Source organism: Lissotriton helveticus, chromosome 1_1 (genome assembly GCF_964261635.1).
Source record: "Lissotriton helveticus chromosome 1_1, aLisHel1.1, whole genome shotgun sequence".
NCBI lineage: Eukaryota > Metazoa > Chordata > Amphibia > Caudata > Salamandridae > Lissotriton > Lissotriton helveticus.
In genome coordinates, this window is record NC_136057.1 from 1,698,402,502 (window position 1) to 1,698,424,618 (window position 22,117).

At 47.9% G+C, this 22,117-nt stretch overlaps 1 protein-coding gene across 5 annotated transcripts in view; it reads left to right on the forward strand.

Moving 5' to 3' along the window:
- The window catches only part of STAT6 (signal transducer and activator of transcription 6), a 732,055-nt gene that overhangs the window by 387,811 nt on the left and 322,127 nt on the right, over positions 1-22,117 (forward strand). For all 5 annotated transcript variants that reach the window (XM_078688994.1, XM_078688995.1, XM_078688998.1 and 2 more), the window contains exon 4: positions 21,902-21,985. In XM_078688994.1, the coding sequence (XP_078545120.1) occupies positions 21,902-21,985 (84 nt within the window). The remainder of the gene's footprint in view (positions 1-21,901; positions 21,986-22,117) is intronic.

A 22,117-nucleotide genomic window follows, 5' to 3' on the forward strand; every position in this document is an offset into this window, starting at 1 on the left:
TAATTGTTTGGTGCTCTTCTGATTCACATTTATTGCCTTAGTTATTTGTGGTCCTGAAGCGGTGGACCACACAGAGTGTTCTCCAGTGTTCATTATAATAATCTTTCCACACATCAGTATAATCAACTAGTGCGCCAAGGTGCTTTACCCTAACCGCTTAAATGTCTTACATTTTCAAAATGTAATAATTATTTTATTATAATTAATTTACTTCCCACCCTATTCCCCTATAAACCCACAACCCGCTCCCACAATTAACATAATTAATAAAATTATCAATTAATCAATTAAACATTTAATTACCAATTAATAATTGACAATACATTAATTATCAATAATTATAAATACAAATTAATAATTCCTGTATTCAAATAAATTACTTCCCACCCTAACAGAATTAATATAATTATCAATTAATTCATTCATTAAAATGAATTACCAATTGATAATTAACAATAAATTAATTATCAATCCCACAAAATAAAAATGTATTATTACTTTATTATAATTAAATTACTTCCCACCCTATTCCCCTATAAACCCACAACCCGCTTCAGAACTAAAACACTAAATTTATTAAAAAGTATTTAATAATTTCTAAAAACTATTATTCAATTTACTATAAGTAAATTACTTCCCACCCTATTCCCCTATAAACCCATAACCCGCTACGGTACTAAAACGCAAAAATTACTTCAAAAAAGAAAAGTAACTTCTAAAAATGAAATACATATAGTTAAAACCAAAATACAATACTTAACAAACAATATCAAACACATACATATAAAATACATACTAAAATACATAACACTAAAATAAACACCGATATCATTTACAACGATATTTTTGCAAACGATATTACTGACTTCGATATTAACAAAAACTATGGCCCACATGCATCAAGCATTTTTGGAGTCGCAAACGGTGCGATTCCTTAAAATCGTCCGTTTGCGATTCCAAAAGTGCTTTTTGGGATGCATGAAGCAATTTTAGAATTCGTAACATTTTTGCGAGTTCTAAAATTGCGATTGCTTTTAAGAAGTCGCAGATGTGCGATTTCTTAAAAGCAATGCATCATTACTTTTAAAAGTGCAAAATCGCAATTAGGGTGTCAAATTTACCGAGTGTTTGAACCACTCGGTAAATTTGGAAAAAGTGTTCAAAATGCTGAAAATGTTTTTTTCTCAACATTCATGTTTCACACACACATGTCCTTAGGACATGTGTGTGTGAAACATGATGCGAAAAATACATTTCAGGGGTGCATGGGGGGGTCCTTTGGACCCCCCCCTGCACCCATGAAATTTTCAAAGTGCCACTCGCAATTTGCTAATGCCTTCCCATTGACTCCTATGGGCCTTTTGGCCCATAGGAATCAATGGGAATTGCGAAAATTAACTTAAGAATTCGGTATTTATTTGGGATTCGGTAAAAATTGCGATTTTTACCGAATCACAAATGAATACCGAAAATAATGATGCATACCATTTTGCACTTCTTAATTTGCGATTCCTTATTTTTCGCAAATTAAGAAGTGCAAAATGTCTCAATGATGCATGTGGGCCTATATTTCTTACCTTCCGGTCGATATTCTGGTCACCGATATTCTTGATGTCGATATTCTGTCCCTTCGATATTTCCAACTCGATATTTCTGTAGGTTGAAATAAAAACTCGATATTTAGACTGTGCACCCTCCCTCACATCCAATTCTTATTCTAGTGCCGATGCACCTAGCCAGGTCTTGAGTAGCCTCCTGAAGGTCAGCAGGTCTTGGCTCTGTCTTAGGCTCAGTGGGAGGGTGTGCCAGGTCTTGGCGGCGAGGTGGGAGAAGGATCTCCCGCCGGTGGTTGTTTTTCGGATGCGAGGGACGGTGGCGAGAGCGAGGTCGGCGGAGCGGAGCTGGCGGTTGAGGCTGTAGAAGGAAAGTTGTCTGTTGAGATAGGCTGGCCGGTATTGTGGAGTGCCTTGTGTGCGTGGATGAGGAGCTTGAAGGATATCCTCTTGTTGACGGGGAGCCATTGCAGGTTTCTCAGGTGGGGGGTGATGTGGCTGTGGCGTGGTACGTCGAGGATCAGTCGTGCAGAGGCGTTTTGGATGCGTTGCAGTCATTTGATGAGCTAGGTCGGGGCTCCCGCGTAGAGGGTGTTTACGTGGTCGAGTCTGCTGCTGACGAGGGCCTGGGTGACTGTTCTTCTTGTATCTGTCGGGATCCACCTGTAGATCTTGCGGAGCATGTGGAGGGTGTTGAAGCAGGAGGAGGAGACGGCGTTGACTTGCTTGGTCATGGAGAACATTGAGTCGAGGATGATTCCCAGGTTGCGGGCGTGGTTGTTGGGTGTCGGGGCTGCCCCCGGTGCCGTCGGTCAACAGGAGTCATCCCAGGCTGAAAGGTTGGAGCCGAGGATGAGGACCTCCGTCTTGTCCGTGTTCTGCTTCAGTCGGCTGATCTTCATCCAGCCCTGTTCCCATGATGCACTGGGCCAGGGACAGACTAATTTGCATATAGCCAGGTTCTGAACTGGGATGGTGCAGTGAGCTAAAAAACGGTGATGGATCAAGCCCTGATCTGTTGACTGGGTAGGAGTGTTCTGATTAACTCAGATACTCTGTCCATCACCACCCCCCTTTTTGAAATTATTTTGGCCACCATGAGTGTGGAAGGGTATGCTCAGACATGAGTCCCTTGCTCATTGCACCATCAGGATTCAAGCAAGCCGGGCCGAAGACGGCTGTAATGCCAGAAACCGGTCCCCGGAAGCTAATTTCCTTTCCAGTGAAGAATTGGCTTGGTAGTTGGGTCTGCCCTGTTCCCATGATGCACTGGGCCAGGGACAGACTAATTTGCATATAGCCAGGTTCTGAACTGGGATGGTGCAGTGAGCTAAAAAACGGTGATGGATCAAGCCCTGATCTGTTGACTGGGTAGGAGTGTTCTGATTAACTCAGATACTCTGTCCATCACCACCCCCCCTTTTTGAAATGATCTTCATCCAGTCAGCGTCGGCTTTCATTTCTTCGTGGAGGTTGGATTTGGTGGTGAAGGGGTCCTTGATGAGGGAGAGGATCAGTTGAGTGTCGGAAGCGTAGGAGATTATGTTGAGGATGTGCCGTCGGGCGACGTGTGTGAGCGGGGCCATGTAGATATTGAACAGAGTCGGGCTGAGGGAAGATCCCCGGAGTACGCCACAGATGATCTCGGGGGCTTCTGATCGGAATGGGGGAGGTGGATGCTCTGGGTTCTGCCGGAGAGGAAGGAGGTGGCCCATTCCAGAGCCTTGTCTGGCGTGGAGGCGTGCGCATAGTGTGCAGTCTCGGTGCTGTGGTTGTTGCGGAACACTGACTGGGAGGGGTCCAGGATTCTGTTTTCTTCGAGGTATCGGGTTAGCTGTCTGTTGACGATCTTCTCGATGACCTTGGCCGGGAACGGAAGCAGAGAGATGGGCCAGAAGTTCTTGAGGTCTCTTGGGTTCGCCTTGGGTTTTTTGAGTAGGGCGTTGATCTCGGCATGTTTCCAAACTCTCTGGGAAGGTCGCGGTCTCGAGGGAAAGATTGAGGACGTTGCGCAGATGGGGTGCGATGGAGCTGCTGGCTTTGTTGAAGATGTGGTGCGAGAATGAGTCTGAGGGGGAGCCGGAGTGGATTGTGCTCATGGTCTTGATGGTGTCATCGATGCTCACCTTGGCCCAGGCTAGCAGGGGGTCGTGGGTGTGTGGAGAGTCTGTTGTGTTGAAGTCTGTTGGCGCTGTTTGGGTGTTGAAGCTGTTGTGGATGTCTGTTATCTTGCGGTGGAAAAAAGTGGCGAGGGAGTCGCACAGGCATTGCGACGGCGGGATGTCGTTGGTGTTGGAGCTGGGGTTGGAGAGTTCATTCACGATGTTGAAGAGCTCCTTGCTATTGTGTGCGTTGTTGTCGAGGCGGTCTTTGAAGGAGGTCTTCTTGGCAGTCCTGATGAGGTGATGGTGGTTGCGGATGGAGTCCTTGTGGGCTGCGTGGCTGTCCTGAGTCTGTTCACTGTGCCATTTCTTCTTTAGTTTCTGGCAGGCTCGCTTGGAGGCTAGGAGTTCTGGGGTGAACCAGCAGCCACTCTTGCTGATGTCTCTGTAGGAGGGTTTCTTCAGCGGAGCGAGGGTGTTGGCGCAGTCGTCAATCCAGCGTCTGAAGCTGTGGGCAGCGTCGTCGGTGTTGGAGGGTTCGGCGGGTGGGCTGAGAGCGACGTTTGCATGTATTTGGTCTTCGATGATTTTGCTCCAGCAGTGGCGGGGGATCTCTTGGGTGTGGTGGTGTGTGGTGGGTTTTTGGAAGGTGAAGTGGATGCAGCGGTGGTCGGTCCAGAGGAGTTCGGTGGTGTGGCTGAAGGAGACGTGGGAGCTTGAGGAGAAGACGGGGTCGAGCGTGTGGCCAGCGGATTGGGTGGGCATTGTGACGAGTTGCCTCAGTCCGAGGTTGGCGAGGTTATCGATCAGGGTGGTGGAGTTGCTGTTGTTGTTCTCAAGGTGAAAGTTCAGGTCTCCAAGGAGGATGTAGTCGGTCGAGGCCAGGGCGTGCGTGCTGATGAAGTCGGCGATGGAGTCGCTGAACTGGGGTTGGGGTCCGGGGGGTCTGTGGACGAGGGTGCCTCGGAGGGTGGAGTTGGGGTCTGTGTGGTTCTGGAAATGCATGTGTTCGGCGGTGCTGAGAGTGTTGTTGGTCCTGGTTGAGACCTTGATGGCGATGGCGATTCCCCCTCTGACTCCGTTGGTGCGGTCTCTGTGGGTGATCTTGGGCCAGACTTTGCATAATATGTTCGCCACTGATTGAGACAATGATAATTCTTTGAGGGTGATAAATTTGTCCCCCAATATGATCATGAAATTAGTATGAACAATTCCAAGATGCCAGTGGCCAGGATATATCTCCACATGCTTGCCTTGTTGCGCCTCCTGGCCCAGCCACTGAGGAAAGTTCCTCATTCGCCATCATTAAACGAAGAGCAGCAGTGGTACTTAATCTACAACTTCCCACTAGGGAGGTGAAGACCAATGTTTTGACAATGGTGCTCTAGCCCTGTCAAGCACCTACAAAACCTTTTCTATCGTTCAATGAAGCCCTCACAAATACCATCTTGGGAAGGTGGGCGAAACAGTGAATACGCAGGTCGCTCTGCACCAGCACCAGGTGACCCTGCTTTTCTTACGCAACGTCCTATGCCAGAGAGTTTGGTGATCCATGCATCCATCATTAAGGCGATTCCCAACTCATTCCCCACCACCCTACCTAACTGTGAGTTTAAAAGAATAGAAACTTTTGGCAAACATATTTTTTCTTCTGTGAACCTTACTATGTGTTCATTGAATGCCAGCTGTCTTCTAGGCCACTACTCCCATGCTCTATGGGACACAGTGACTCAGGTATTGGCTGTAGTTCAAGACAACCTGAGGGCGTCCATGAACTAAGCTATCCAGTATGGCTGCAACACAGCAAGTTTTGTAATCTGGTCTGATTTTTGACATGACCAACTATTTGGGTCAAGCAATGGGTAAGCGTGTAGCACTTAAGCTATGCAGTATGGCTGAAGCAAAGCAATGTTTTCAATCTTGTCTGGTTTGGACACAACCAACTACTTGGGTCAAGCAATGTAGCATGTTGGCGCCTCGATGAGGTCTGCAGGCTTCTCCGGGGATGTCCAGTCATCTGTGATGGCCATGCCGTTTTATGGCTCTTGCCTTTTTGGGGACAAGCCAGAATCGGCCCTGGAACGGTTTAAGGAAAGAGGGGCAACATCATGTTCCTTGGGTCTTTCTGCCTCCACCAGACCATTCCAACAATTTTACCCCCTTTGTGGCCATGGCAGGAGCTTGTAGTTGTGCCAGCATTTGGTCCCTCCACCAGCTCAACAGGACTTTTATCTCTCCCAGGGCACAAGGGACAACATGCAGCTCAGTCTGCTACCCCTCAAGCATCTGCAGCCCTAAAACCGCTTTAGTGTGTCCTTATCGGCACACAGCCATGTTTCTGGAGGCAGGATCTGATATTTCCTCCTCGGGTGGCAATCCATCAATTAAGACAAGAGGGTCCTCCAAACTGTACATCGGGGCTACACCCTCTGATTCCTCCTCACCCCATCTTCCACCTACTTCAGAGTTGCTGACGGAGTACCACCTGTCTGTCTTGCAGCAGGAAATACATTTTTCACCAAAGCAGCTATAGAGAGGATGTCAGCCTCAGAAGTCAGAAATGGGTGTTACTTCCACTCCTTCCTTATGCCAAAGGACAGAGGCCTTCATGCTGGTTTGAAGCTTCGTTCTCTCAACACCTTGCTGGGGAAGGATATATTTAATATGCTCACACTAGTTCAGATCATGTCTGCTTCAGACCCCAGAGATTGGATAGGACACTTATTTACATATCCCCGTACTGAAGGAACACAGGCGCTATCTACAGTTCATAGTGGATCAGGAGTATTTTCAGTTTGTAGTGCTCCCTTTTGGCCTTGCCAGTGCCCCTTAGGTGTTCACAAAAGTGTTGGCTGTGGTCGCAACACACCTTTGCAGGGGGTACCAGTCTTTCCCCTACCTCAGTGACTGGATGCTGAAGGTGGGCTCACCCCGGGCAGCCGTCCACCACCTCCAGATGAATGCGAACGTTCTAACCTCCTTGGGGTTCACTATCAATGTGCTGAAATCGTACCAGACGCTCCTGTTCATCGGTGCCATTCTGGATATGGTACAGTTTTGTGCTTTTCCGCTGGAGCGGAGAGTTCAGGATCCCAATACTTGAGCTTCTGTCCTGTATCTCAGTGTGGATGACTCTGAGTCTGCAGGGATTATTGGTCTCCTGCATCCTGCTGGTCAAACATACCTGATGGCGCATGTGAGCTCTGCACTTTTAAGTCCATTTGGGCACACCACCAGGGGACTCGGTCAGATTGTACCCAGATTTTAGACAAGACTGCAAAAGATCTGCAATGATGGCTGCTGGACCACCACCCAGAGCGTTTGGTGGTTACAGATGCATAACATCTGTTGTGGGGAGGCCATCTTGGAGAGGTGGAGATCCGAGGTCTTTGGTGTCCAGCAGAGATTTTAGTCCACATCAGTTTATTGGACTTCAGGACAATTTGTTGGCATTGAAGTTCTTCCTGCCCACCATCAGAGGAATAATATTTAACAAGAATGATTGTGTCAGATTCACTCCATATACTCAAACAAAACAAGTCAATTTTTTTCTTCAGACAATGCACAAGAGAGTGAAAAAATCAAAAATAATAATGTATGAGATTATAAATCTATATCATTGATACTATTTACAATCATATTGAAAAAGGTGTTCCGTGGTTAGTGCAAAAGGGCTTGTGGAGTGTATAAACCAGTGTATGATACATAGATTAAAATGGACGTATACATAAGCTATGTAAACAATAGTTTTTCAGGAAAGCCTGGTCTATAACAAAGTTCATTAGAGTCTCTACAGTTGGGACTGTCCACATGATTCCCAAATCTGTTGGCCCAACGTGATATCTTAGATACAGGCATATAAATGGATCCCATCAACATTTCAACCTGCCACATTAACGTGTCAGTAGTACATCATAGTGGGGTCTTCATCAGGACATCCAATAGGAACACTTGAGTCATCTTGGCACATGCCAACATGGGATTACTGTCTTTGTATTTGTACTGGAATAGACTTAGAGTCTTCTTTACTGATAGTACCACTGAATGGAAGTGAAAGTGTTTTTATTTAACCCAGTGTATCAAACATCCTGGCAGAACCCATAAGATGACCAAAATGATTTATAGATTACTCCTTCATAGTCACACACAAAACAAGAGCTGTATCGGTTCCAACACTTCTCTTGTCTTTCTAAAGATGTTATAGGACAGAACCCCTTCCAGGCACAAGAGGATGGCCAGGTGGTTTATCCAACCTTTTGTGTATTTTGAGGAGTGTGTATGAGGTGGATATTCTCAAATATTTTGTATTTAAGTATTCAAACTTATGGTCACTGAGATAGCCATTAGGTAACCCACTGCTAGTCATTTCATTATTCATGGCACTAATTTGTGAAGTGGGATCTCCTCTCAGTTTGCTGTAATGATCCTGTATACTTAAATATGATACAATCTACTCTTTATGATATCCCACATCCTGGACTACTATTGCGTCTCCCTTGTCTGCTGGTTTTATTATGATCTAATTTCTCTTAAGTTTGAGGAATTTCTGTCCTGCCATTTGTAGTACTGATATCTCTTCTGAATTTCTCCATGAGCTTCTTGTGAGTAGTATCTCCCTGCTCTCCATTCCCTGCATTGATCCCTGTTCTGCCCCCGGTCCTGGCTCCTGCCCATGGTGGATCTTCATCTATTGTCCGCTAAAAAAGATCACTGGTAGAAGTCCTGAAAATCTTGTATAGATGATTGGACCCCTGTGCTGGGTTGTTTGGCATCACTATCTGCACCACTGGATATTTATAAATATGAAAAAGTTTCAAATTTACAAGGAAAACACTTGCCTCTATCTGGGAAATGGACTTGATTGTCTTGGAGGTAATAAACTGGAAGGTAGGGATAGGTTACTTTCTTGTAATAGTTTTTAATGTCCTTCGCTAATTTGTCAGATTTTTTTTTACCCTGAATGAAAATTCTAAAGTCCAGTGGTGTCTTTGCAAGTTTCTCAAGAGCTTTCCTCACATTACTCAAAGCTTCATCAAATATCTCACTTTTAAGGTCTGCTATCTCTATAGTCAGTATTTTCACGTATTCCAGAGCTGTTCCCACCCCCAGCACCATCCAATTCCTGGAGCAATTATAGATCACAAAACTGAAATTCTCTTTAAATTTGGCATCAACAACAAATACTGCCAGTTCTTTTTTAACTTGTAAACGAACAGGAATGATGTTAGACTGTAAATACTTGGTCGATGAATGCCAAAGTAACTGTGCCCACACTAATTTCTTTTTTAATTCCTCTAACTTGTTTTATTTCTGTAAAGTATAATTGACCGGCACTGGTGTGTTTTCAAGAAAGCCAGGCTTCTTTTCTACTAAATGTGATAATTCCATTTAAGTTGGGCTGGCAGTCACCCTTCTGGCACCCTTACAGCATTCTTTGCTCCATCCCATCCCTCAAACGAGTATAAGAGACTTCGTCGTTTGGACCCCAAGAGGGTGCACATATTGATCACAACAAACAACATCGGATAGACAATCAGCTTTGTTATGGGATTCTGCGGATCGAAGCCGGGCAAGGCGGTGTGACGAATTGTTCTCAGCATAACGATCCACTACACACTGGCAAGGAAGAGCCACTAAAGGACTTACAGGATCATTTCACCAGCATTAAGGCTGCTACCACTGCACTGGCTCTTGGAGAGCTTCTCCTGGACATTTGTCAGGCGGCTAGGTGAACTTCGGCACTTATCTCCACGAAGCACTACTACCTTGACATTCAGGTCCTTTGAGAGGGGGACATTTTGCCCACTCAGCACTACATAAATCTTGTATCTGAACCAGTTCACATATCTCCACTGGAGGAATTACTTCTTTGGTATCTATTCACAAGGTGCGGAATCTGTGGTTGGAAATGTCCATAAGAAAGACAAGTTACCTTCGGCAACGATCTTTCTGGAGTTTAACTGTAGATTCTCATGGGCCCTACATTCTGTGAACTAGACTCCTTTCCACCTTAAAAGGTCCCTATTTAGAGATCTGTGCACTTGGTCATGCCAATCTGCTGGTAGGCTATGCACCTGAGGGCACTGACAGCCTAAGAAAGCAACTGACGGCAGTGCACATGGGTGGCTCCATGGCATGACTGGGAACAGCAACCAACCCACGTTGCTGCTCGACCTGCCCAGACGGGGGAGTGGTGCTAGCAGGAAGCACCTCTCCCACTTTTCTTGCAGGGGGAAGATATTGCATCACTGCTGCAAAACCGGCCCTCAGTGACAAAAGCTGCCCCCGCAGACACAAAACTGGCCCACAGGGGAAATGCCGGGTGCCAGCTATGGCCAATCCGGCCCTGGGTGGCTCCACTTCTCACATCCATAGGAGAACGATGTTGACGCTAAGCCACACAACACCACCCACTTGTACACAGGAGTACTGCTTTAAAGTTTCCGGATCCAGTCTTCTGCCTAGGGTATATTCACAAGGTGAGTAATGCTGTAGTTAGAGAGATTTTCCACCTGAAAAGTCGTTACCAAAGGTAAGTAACTTGTTCTTCTATGCAGTCTTGTCCTTGCACATGATGCTCTGCTTCTATCACTGTGTAGTGTGGGGTAGGTGGTGTGGTTGGATTGTGCTCTTGTCACATTAGCTGTGAGTGCTTTGGGAGACCCATGGTGTGAGGACCAAGGAATGTCTGGAGAGGCTTTGGAACATTTTCAGGGAAAAAGTAGGAAGTATTCATCCATAGGTCTCTAGGGGGGGTAGGTGCTCTTATATATAGGGAGCTAGTGTATGGATTGAAGTATTTCTGTACAGTCATTAGCATTTAATAGAGCCGATTTGTTCCTTCCAGGAAAGTAGGCATTGAAGTTATTAAGGTTATGTAGCCAGCAAAATCAAAAACTTCTCTTCCCAAACTCTCAAGATCATTCTGTTCAAACAGATGCTTACAGGAACATGCATTGGGGAAGCTAATGGCTCTGGCTTGTATTTTGAGTCATGACTACAACATTAAGAAAATTCATGCTGTATCACGTGGATCCTTGAGGCAAAGAATTTAATGTGTGATGATTGAATGTGCTTTGGACATGCAAAATAACCCCACATGCATTGCATAGCTAGCATTCTTTAGGAGGCAGAAGGCTACAACAAACAAGCAGGAGAAGAAAGTGAAAAACCCATCTGGGTGGAACCAAAGGCTACTCTGTTTATATTTTAGAGCATTGGTGTGAGAAGTTGGCCTGGTAGGGGATGTTTCCAATTCTGGAACCACCTACTACCTGACCAAACAATCCCTTATGGTGTCTGGTTGTAAGTCAACCTTATTAGACAAGCTATCCTAGGGGTAGCATGGACTAAGCAGCCTGAAGGCTTAACTTAAGAGGTCGTGTTAAGCGAGCTGTTTTACCACATACAATCCTGTAATATCAAATGAAAGGACACCACACAAGTATATATTATAAAAATATATGTGTTTATTACTAAAAACAATCCCCAATATTCTTTATGAATAAAGGGGCACAAGCGTTAAATCAAAAGCACTGTTTAAACATACAAGTTGCACAATTATGGATGAGGGCGGGTGGCCACTCAAACCATATACTAAACAAGTGGTATAAGGGAGGCCACTCGAACAGTGGTTAGGCCTAGGGCCTAGGGAATCGCTGGGAGCAGTCAGGACAAGCAATGCTGAAGTCGGGAATGGCCCTCGGGATTCGGGAGATGTGCGGAAAGCGCACGCATGCACCAATGTTAACCAATGGTGCGTAAAAGTCATAAAGTTAAAGTTTAAGGACACTTCCGCTGGACCTAGAGGAACAAAACTTAACACACAGACCCTAGAGATGTGCACCAGTGTGGGAACACCGGCGGAGCAAAGTTACCTCACCCACAGGAAGTGGGTGCACAGGGTCGAAGTGGCGTCGGGTTTTGACACGCAGGCTCTTGGTGCTTGGAGCTGAAAGGGCTGCAGGCAGGTTGAAGATGAAGTGTCCGGTGGAGTCCAAGGGTGGACTCAAGTTGTAGAGTACCTGAAAGCAGAGGGGACAGAGTCTGGGTCACTCAGCAGTGACCAGGGTGGAACCAGGACGGAACCAGGCAATGTCGGGCGCAATCAGGTGGTCGTCGAGGAGCTTCTCTCCGCTGTCACGTGGGCTCTGGGGCATCTGCGACGTCCAGGAGCAGGTCACGATCTGTCCCACGCAGGCTCTCACCGTCGGTGCAGTCGGCTTCAAGTTTGGAGCAAACAAGCCTTGGCAAGAGCAATCCACGCGGGATCGGAAGATTGCTTCTCACTCGGACCAGGAAGGTCAGAGTCGGGGCTCCTTTTCAGGGGAGCTGGTGTGGATCTGGAGCAACCAGATTCACGAGTCTTCTTTGTAGTTTCGTCGGCACAGGGACCACTAGCCAGCTGGCAAGTGACCGGGCCAACGCGTTGAGCCAAATAGAGCCAAAGGGCCCCACGCAGCACTCGTCGAGTGTGGAGGGCTGAACTTCGGCTCAGGAGCAGCTCAGGGTGGGGGCTTCTCAAACCACGGTGCACAGCTTCGAGGGTCACTCGTGGGCTGCACGGTCAGCGTCTCGTGGTCAATTCAAGATGGCGTGCCCCACGCTTCCGGTCGCCTCCACGGGTCTCAGCTCTGCAGGGACTGTGGATCGGGCTGTTGGAAGGCGGGCAAGCTTGATCTCGTCGATCTCAGTCGCTCGAGTTCCGGCGGGAACTGCAACTAAGTAGACGTCGAGGGCTGGATGGTGCCTGCTGCTGCAGGGTGGTCACTCCTTGACCACAAGGGAGATTCTTCGGGCTTCCACGTTGAGATGGAGGTCCAAGGGTCCAGAGTTTCGTTTCTAATGTTTCTTCCAGGAAATCTGATGTGCATTGGCACTGCTCCCACTCTTATTCCAATCTGGGGGGCGTGATTACCTGCTAGGTCCCTCCCTATGGGTGGGACCCAGGAAGGGGGTGGATACACCCCTTTCCTTTGATCCAGGCCGCCCTGGCACGAGGGCTGGAGTGCCCCAGAACCGGTTTGGCCGGATTATGCAAGGGGCAGCCTTGTGCGCCCCAGGCAGTGTCTGGTTTCTTTCAAACCTCCCTGCTACAATCCACTATCTCCTGTCTGGAGGGTGGTGACACCCTCCTGTGACAGGAAACCCTTTGTCCAGGCCCCATCTGCTGAGTTTCGGTCAACTGCAGGGGTCCAGACATTTGTCTGTGGCAGAGGCATCCATTTTGTGGATCTTAAGGTCTTTGGAGAAATTAACCGCATTTAGTAAAGGAACATGTCTTACCCCTCTAGAGGGGTGGAATGCCATCCCCGTCGCCAGAACTGGCGAGGGGATGGTATTCCAAATCGTATGACACCTTACACGACATGTTTTGATAAAGCCAAACCAAAGTTGCTATTTAACCGCGAGGATTATAAGGCACTTAAGAGTATATGGTATGGCATTATCCTGAAACAGCTTAGGGAGTTGTTCCCGACAGCTGCAGACAGGCTCAGCTCATGCTAGAGCTCCATCTCACATAAAACCACGCACCCTGCCTCCAGGATTGATGAGGCCTTCCATAGGAGTGGCTCACAGGTTTACATGTGTCCAGATATAGGTTTAGATATAGGTATACTATACCTAAGCAAGGGGTGATTACACCACCTTACCCCAGCTGAGTGATCAGCCAGTTGTGTCAATTTAAGAACCAGCCAGGGGTGGCAAAAGATATGCTGCAGCCCCTGGTAGGCCTTGGTGGCCCCTATGCCCTGGGCACCTATAGTGCATTAAACAGGGGCTGACAAGGAGTCCATTTCCAATTGGTATGTGCCTATAGCACATGTGTCATTAATTTAGTGAGAGAACAGTAGGCTGGGGGTCTGATCAGCAGGCCCACAGCCTCAGTAGTCGAAAACCAGTGAAGCAAAAAGCAAAAATTTGGGGTGACCATAGGATAGCAGACCCTACTCTCCTACACAACCCCCCCCCAAACGCAGGGACATTAAACTAACCTTGACCAGATAAGTCTTCATGTTCTAAGTGGAAGTACCTGGAGAGACCATCTGCATTACCATGGTCAGTCCCTGGGCGGTGCTCCACTGTAAAGTCCATCCCCTGTAGGGAAATGGACCACCTGAGCAGTTTGGGATTTTCACCCTTCATCTGATTAAGCCATAAGAGGGGCTTATGGTCTGTCTGCACCAGGAAGTGAGTTCCAAACAAGTAGGACCTCAACTTCTTTAATGCCCAAACCACAGCAAAGGCCTCCCTCTCAATGGCTGACCAACGTTTCTCTCTGGGAGTCAGCCTCCTGCTAATGAAAGCAATAGGCTGGTCTTGACCATCTTGATTAAGTTGTGAGAGCACAGCTCCCACCCCCAACTCAGAAGCATCTGTCTGAACAATGAACTGTTTGGAGTAGTCAGGACTCTTCAGGATAGGTGCAGAGCACATGGCCTTCTTCAGGTCATCAAATGCCTTTTGACAGCTAACTGTCCACTGAACCTTTTTTGGCATCTTCTTGGATGTCAAGTCATTTAATGGTGTCACTATAGACCCATAGTTTTTCACAAACTTTCTGTAATACCCAGTCAGGCCCAAGAAGGCTCTGACTTGTGTCTGGGTAACTGGAGGAGCCCAGTCCTGTATGGCCTGGATTTTGCTTTCCAGTGGCTGAACCTGGCCTCCACCTACTAGGTGGCCCAGGTATACAACCTTACTCTGCCCTATCTGGCACTTTGTGGCCTTGATAGTTAGGCCTGCCTTTTGCAGGGCCTCCAAAACTTTCTTCAGGTGGATCAGGTGATCCTCCCAGGTGGAGCTAAAGACAGCAATATCATCTAGATAAGCTGCACAAAAGTCATCCAACCCAGTAAGGACTTGGTTCACCAACCTTTGGAAAGTGGCAGGTGCATTCTTCAAACCAAAGGGCATTACCACAAACTGATAATGTCCACTAGGGGTAGAGAATGCTGTTTTGGCTTTTGACTCCTCAGCTAGTCTGATTTGCCAGTAGCCAGCTGTCAGATCAAATGTGCTCAGAAACTTGGCAGAAGCCAATCTGTCAATGAGCTCATCTGCTCTTGGAATGGGGTGAGCATCTGTCCTAGTGACAGCATTGAGACCCCTGTAGTCCACGCAAAATCTCATTTCTCTCTTTCCATCTTGGGTATGAGGTTTTGGCACAAGGACTACTGGGCTGGCCCATGGGCTCTCTGATGGCTCAATCACTCCAAGCTCTAACATCTTTTGCACCTCAGCCTTGATGCAATCCCTGACATGGTCAGGTTGCCTGTAGATCTTATTCTTCACAGGCAGACTGTCACCAGTGTCCACTACATGGGTACACCAGTCAGTCTGGCTGGGTGTGAGTGAAAACAAATGCCTGTGGGCCTGCAAAACTTGTCTGCAGTCCATCTGTTGCTGGTCAGTGAGGCTGCCTGCCAAGGCTACTCCATCAACTGAACCATCATCAGGGTTCTGAGAAAACAGGTCTGGGAGAGGGTCACTCTCTTCCTCCTGTTCCCCATCTGTGGCCATGAGCAAGCTCATGTCCTCCCTGTCCACAAATGCTTTCAAGCGATTCACATGGATTACCCTGTGAGGGCTCCTGGGTGTTCCAAAGTCTACCAAGTAGGTGACTTCCCCCTTCTTCTCAATAATAGGATAGGGTCCACTCCATTTGTCTTGGAGTGCTGCTGGAGCCACTGGCTCCAGTACCCATACCTTCTGTCCTGGTTGGAACTCTACCAGCACAGCCTTTTGGTCATGCCAAGCTTTCTGTAATTCTTGGCTGGCCTCCAGGTTTTTGGATGCTCTTTCCATGTACTCAGCCATCCTGGAGCGGAGACCAAGTACATAGTCCACTATGTCTAGTTTGGGCTTTTTGAGAGGTAACTCCCATCCTTCCTTCACCAAACACAATGGACCTCTCACAGGGTGGCCACACAAAAGTTCAAAAGGGCTGTAGCCAACCCCCTTCTGTGGGACCTCTCTGTAAGCAAAGAGCAGGCAGGGTAAAAGAATGTCCCATTTCCGCCTGAGCTTCTCTGGTAATCCTTTTATCATGCCTTTAAGGGTCTTGTTAAATCTCTCCACAAGCCCATTGCATTGTGGATGATATGGGGTGGTAAACTTATAGTTTACTCCACATTCCTTCCACATTGCTTTCAGATAGCTGGACATAAAATTGGTGCCCCTATCTGATAACACCTCCTTTGGGAAGCCCACTCTTGAGAAAACTGCAATGAGGGCTTTTGCCACCACAGGTGCTGTGGTGGTCCTCAGGGGAATAGCCTCTGGATACCTGGTGGCATGATCCACTACCACCAGTATAAACCTGTTCCCAGATGCTGTTTGGGGGTCCATTGGACCCACAATATCAATTCCAACTCTTTCAAAGGGGACCCCCACCACAGGTAGTGGTATTAGGGGGGCCTTTGTTGTGCCACCTGACTTACCACTGGCTTGGCAAGTGACACAGGAGCGACAAAACTCCTTGACATCCTCTGACATGTGAGGCCAGTGAAAGTGTGAAACAAGCCTGTCCCACGTCTTGTTCTGGCCTAAGTGTCCTGCAAGGGGAATATCATGGGCCAAGGTAAGAAGGAACCCCCTAAACTGCAGAGGTATGACCAACCTCCTGGTCATGCCAGGCTTGGGGTCTCTAGCCTCTGAGTAAAGGAGTCCATCATCCCAATACACAGTATGGGTACCTTGGGCATCCCCAGCAGCCTCAGCAGCAGCCTGCTGTCTGAGGGGGTTCAAGGGAAGGGCAATCTAATTGAGCCTGCCTCAGGTCTGCCCTTGAGGGTCCCCCTGTCCCCAGAAACTCAACCTGGTCAGGTTCAAGCTCCTCAGAGACAGTCTCCTCTTGGACTGCAGAATCAGTTTCCTCTGAAACTTGATCCTCAACCTGAGGCAAGGTGGAAGGCTGAGCCTTTCCTCTCTTGCTCCTTCTCTTGGGTTGTGGCTGGTCTATTGTTTCAAGATCCACCACTGGTTCAGGAAGGCACTTCTTAGCCTGAGCCCTTGTCATGGCAAGGACATGCTCTGAAATCCCTAGCATTTCTGCATGAGTCCTGTACTCCACTTCTGACCATGCTGAGCTTTCAAGGTCATTGCCTAACAGACAGTCTACTGGTAGGTCTCCACTCACCACAACTTTCTTTAGGCCATCAACCCCTCCCCAGGAGAAGTTCACAACTGCCACACTATGGGAGGTAGTGGAGTTGCTGGCGTTGGTTACTAGGTAGCTCTCACCTAGTACAATCTGTCCAGGGTCCACAAAGTCAGGTGTCACCATTGTGACACTGGCACATGTGTCCCTGTAGGCTTGAGCCAGTTTCTCATTAATTAAGGGAGTCTGCCTGTATTTGCCCAGGTTAGTGGGGCTTACTGCAGTGGGCAACTCAATGTCCACATCATACAGGAGAACTGCCTGTGTAGGGATTCTGACTAGGCCAGATCCTACTTCAATACCCAGGGTCAACCCAGCTACACCCTTGGACTGTGTTCCACCACTGCTTACTGTACTTGGGGTTGCAGTTGCTTTAGGAGCTGTAGTGGTGGGAACTGGATTTGCCTTGGTGCACTCACTGCCCCAGTGTGAAACTGATTTGCAGGTATTACACCAAGGTGTCTTTGGACCTTTGTTCTTCTTCTTCTTGTTACCATTTTGGGAACCACCCTCCTTACTATTAGTTTGGGGGCCTGAAGACTTCTGGTCTTTTTCTTTATCTTTCTGATTCTGGTTACCACCCTTCTGGTCTGTTTTCTTCTGGTCACCACCTTGGTTCTGGGGTTTCTGCTTAATCCTTGTTCTGACCCATTTGTCTGCCTTCTTTCCCAATTCTTGGGGAGAGGTCAGATCAGAGTCAATAAGGTATTGATGCAACAGCTGGTTTGTGCAGTTATTAAGGATCTGTTCTCTCATCATAAGATTGTACAATCCTGTATAGTCTGAAACTTTACTTCCCTGCAACCAACCCTCCAAAGCCTTAGTGGCACACTCAACAAAATCAGTCCAGTCTTGAGTCTGTGCTTTTTGGGTGTCTCTGAACAACAACCTGTATTGCTCAGTGGTTAGGCCATACCCTTCAATAAGAGCACTCTTCAAAACAGAGTAGTTTTTGGCATCCTCAGGTCTAACTGTGAGGAGCCTGTCCCTCCCTTTCTCAGAAAAGGAGTACCACAAAATTGCAGCCCACTGATTCTCAGGAACCTGCTGTACCATGCAGGCTCTCTCAAGAGCAGTCATCCATTTGTGGATGTCATCCCCTTCTTTAAAGGGGGGCACAATTTTGGTCAGGTTTCTATTGTCATAGGCCCTGTCTTTTTCTCTTGGAAAATTGCTGCCACCAGTGACATCTAAGCCACTTAATTTCTGCTCTCTTGCCAAGGCAAGTCTAGCTTGAGCCAAGGCTACCTCCTCCCTCTCTATCTGGAGTTTGACAGCCCTCATTCTGGCCCTATGCTCTAGCTTTTGAGAAGCACTCATGCCTCTCTGTGATTCTCTGGAGGCACCAGAAACATGAGAGTCCCCTGAGGGAGATCTCACTCTTCTGTTGCCTGGGAGAATAACATGTTGGGTTCTGGGGAGGTGCTGGCCCTCTCCATTCCCCAGTAGGTCCAAGTTGGCCTGGCTAAGCCTGGCAACTGGAACCTGGCTACCCTGATCCTGAACTTCTAAGTCCTCAACATCTGAGTCCTCATCTAAGTCATCATCATCCTCCTCCTCCTGAGGGGGATCAGTTTCAGGGGGGTTCCCTCCATTTCCTGTGTCTAGGGAAGCTTCTTTTGCCTTCTCTAAGTCATCCTGTTCTAGGATTTCTACCAGGATTTGGCAGGTGGGGCTTCTGCCCCTTTTTAACCCTCTTGCTTTGCACAAGGCAATCAAGTCTCTACGGGTTAACTTGTCATATCCAAAAGTTGCCTGGGTAGGGTCAACTGTCACAGGAGTAGACCCTGAGGCTTTTCCTGTGTCAGACATGGTTACTAGTGAGGTGTAAGTGGTGCACTTACCTACACTAAGTGTTTTCCTACTGTACCTTGCTAGTGAGTTGTAGTCAGGGTGTGCTAATCCCTTCAACCTACAACTACTAAGTTCAGTAGAACTTAATATGCTAAGCTTTTGATTTATATGTACCTAGAGGTACTTGATGTGATCTTTCAATTTGATATAAAGATTGCAATGGTAAAACAACAGCAAGCTCAAATCCGCACCGCTGCTCACCAATGTGAGAAGTTGGCCTGGTAGGGGATGTTTCCAATTCTGGAACCACCTACTACCTGACCAAACAATCCCTTATGGTGTCTGGTTGTAAGTCAACCTTATTAGACCAGCTATCCTAGGGGTAGCATGGACTAAGCAGCCTAAAGGCTTAACTTAAGAGGTCGTGTTAAGCGAGCTGTTTTACCACATACAATCCTGTAATATCAAATGAAAGGACACCACACAAGTATATATTATAAAAATATATGTGTTTATTACTAAAAACAATCCCCAGTATTCTTTATGAATAAAGGGGCACAAGCGTTAAATCAAAAGCACTGTTTAAACATACAAGTTGCACAATTATGGATGAGGGCGGGTGGCCACTCAAACCATATACTAAACAAGTGGTATAAGGGAGGCCACTCGAACAGTGGTTAGGCCTAGGGCCTAGGGAATCGCTGGGAGCAGTCAGGACAAGCAATGCTGAAGTCGGGAATGGCCCTCGGGATTCGGGAGATGTGCGGAAAGCGCACGCATGCACCAATGTTAACCAATGGTGCGTAAAAGTCATAAAGTTAAAGTTTAAGGACACTTCCGCTGGACCTAGAGGAACAAAACTTAACACACAGACCCTAGAGATGTGCACCAGTGTGGGAACACCGGCGGAGCAAAGTTACCTCACCCACAGGAAGTGGGTGCACAGGGTCGAAGTGGCGTCGGGTTTTGACACGCAGGCTCTTGGTGCTTGGAGCTGAAAGGGCTGCAGGCAGGTTGAAGATGAAGTGTCCGGTGGAGTCCAAGGGTGGACTCAAGTTGTAGAGTACCTGAAAGCAGAGGGGACAGAGTCTGGGTCACTCAGCAGTGACCAGGGTGGAACCAGGACGGAACCAGGCAATGTCGGGCGCAATCAGGTGGTCGTCGAGGAGCTTCTCTCCGCTGTCACGTGGGCTCTGGGGCATCTGCGACGTCCAGGAGCAGGTCACGATCTGTCCCACGCAGGCTCTCACCGTCGGTGCAGTCGGCTTCAAGTTTGGAGCAAACAAGCCTTGGCAAGAGCAATCCACGCGGGATCGGAAGATTGCTTCTCACTCGGACCAGGAAGGTCAGAGTCGGGGCTCCTTTTCAGGGGAGCTGGTGTGGATCTGGAGCAACCAGATTCACGAGTCTTCTTTGTAGTTTCGTCGGCACAGGGACCACTAGCCAGCTGGCAAGTGACCGGGCCAACGCGTTGAGCCAAATAGAGCCAAAGGGCCCCACGCAGCACTCGTCGAGTGTGGAGGGCTGAACTTCGGCTCAGGAGCAGCTCAGGGTGGGGGCTTCTCAAACCCCGGTGCACAGCTTCGAGGGTCACTCGTGGGCTGCACGGTCAGCGTCTCGTGGTCAATTCAAGATGGCGTGCCCCACGCTTCCGGTCGCCTCCACGGGTCTCAGCTCTGCAGGGACTGTGGATCGGGCTGTTGGAAGGCGGGCAAGCTTGATCTCGTCGATCTCAGTCGCTCGAGTTCCGGCGGGAACTGCAACTAAGTAGACGTCGAGGGCTGGATGGTGCCTGCTGCTGCAGGGTGGTCACTCCTTGACCACAAGGGAGATTCTTCGGGATTCCACGTTGAGATGGAGGTCCAAGGGTCCAGAGTTTCGTTTCTAATGTTTCTTCCAGGAAATCTGATGTGCATTGGCACTGCTCCCACTCTTATTCCAATCTGGGGGGCGTGATTACCTGCTAGGTCCCTCCCTATGGGTGGGACCCAGGAAGGGGGTGGATACACCCCTTTCCTTTGATCCAGGCCGCCCTGGCACGAGGGCTGGAGTGCCCCAGAACCGGTTTGGCCGGATTATGCAAGGGGCAGCCTTGTGCGCCCCAGGCAGTGTCTGGTTTCTTTCAAACCTCCCTGCTACAATCCACTATCTCCTGTCTGGAGGGTGGTGACACCCTCCTGTGACAGGAAACCCTTTGTCCAGGCCCCATCTGCTGAGTTTCGGTCAACTGCAGGGGTCCAGACATTTGTCTGTGGCAGAGGCATCCATTTTGTGGATCTTAAGGTCTTTGGAGAAATTAACCGCATTTAGTAAAGGAACATGTCTTACCCCTCTAGAGGGGTGGAATGCCATCCCCGTCGCCAGAACTGGCGAGGGGATGGTATTCCAAATCGTATGACACCTTACACGACATGTTTTGATAAAGCCAAACCAAAGTTGCTATTTAACCGCGAGGATTATAAGGCACTTAAGAGTATATGGTATGGCATTATCCTGAAACAGCTTAGGGAGTTGTTCCCGACAGCTGCAGACAGGCTCAGCTCATGCTAGAGCTCCATCTCACATAAAACCACGCACCCTGCCTCCAGGATTGATGAGGCCTTCCATAGGAGTGGCTCACAGGTTTACATGTGTCCAGATATAGGTTTAGATATAGGTATACTATACCTAAGCAAGGGGTGATTACACCACCTTACCCCAGCTGAGTGATCAGCCAGTTGTGTCAATTTAAGAACCAGCCAGGGGTGGCAAAAGATATGCTGCAGCCCCTGGTAGGCCTTGGTGGCCCCTATGCCCTGGGCACCTATAGTGCATTAAACAGGGGCTGACAAGGAGTCCATTTCCAATTGGTATGTGCCTATAGCACATGTGTCATTAATTTAGTGAGAGAACAGTAGGCTGGGGGTCTGATCAGCAGGCCCACAGCCTCAGTAGTCGAAAACCAGTGAAGCAAAAAGCAAAAATTTGGGGTGACCATAGGATAGCAGACCCTACTCTCCTACAATTGGTAACAACAAGAAACGTCAAGCCAGACCTAAAAAACTGACTAGGTATCTTTATTAGATATTGGATGAGGAGGAGCGGTGAGTGAGTTCCTAGTCCTTCTCCCAAACAAAGCGATGTGTCCAGGGTGACTTCCTAAAGGGTAAGCAAGCACTGTGCATTGACAATCTTCACCACCATCCTAAGTTACTAGCTGACCTTGTCGGGTGCTGGACACTCACTTTTGGTAAAAATGTTTTTTAATGTGTTTTTAATGGAGCTTAATGAAGATTGATTTTTTACTTCAGGACATTTGTCAGAGAGAACCCCGGCAGATGGTGGAGACATTCAAGGGCATTCTGGAGAGGGAGAAAACAGCTGTTATCGAACAGGTAAAAAAGTTACAATCCCGGATATTCATTTGATTGAAACATATAAGGGTCAGAATACGCACCAAAAATGATATGTGTGAAAATATTTCACTTTTTATACTTTGTTATAACCTGAATGTTTTGAAATATGAT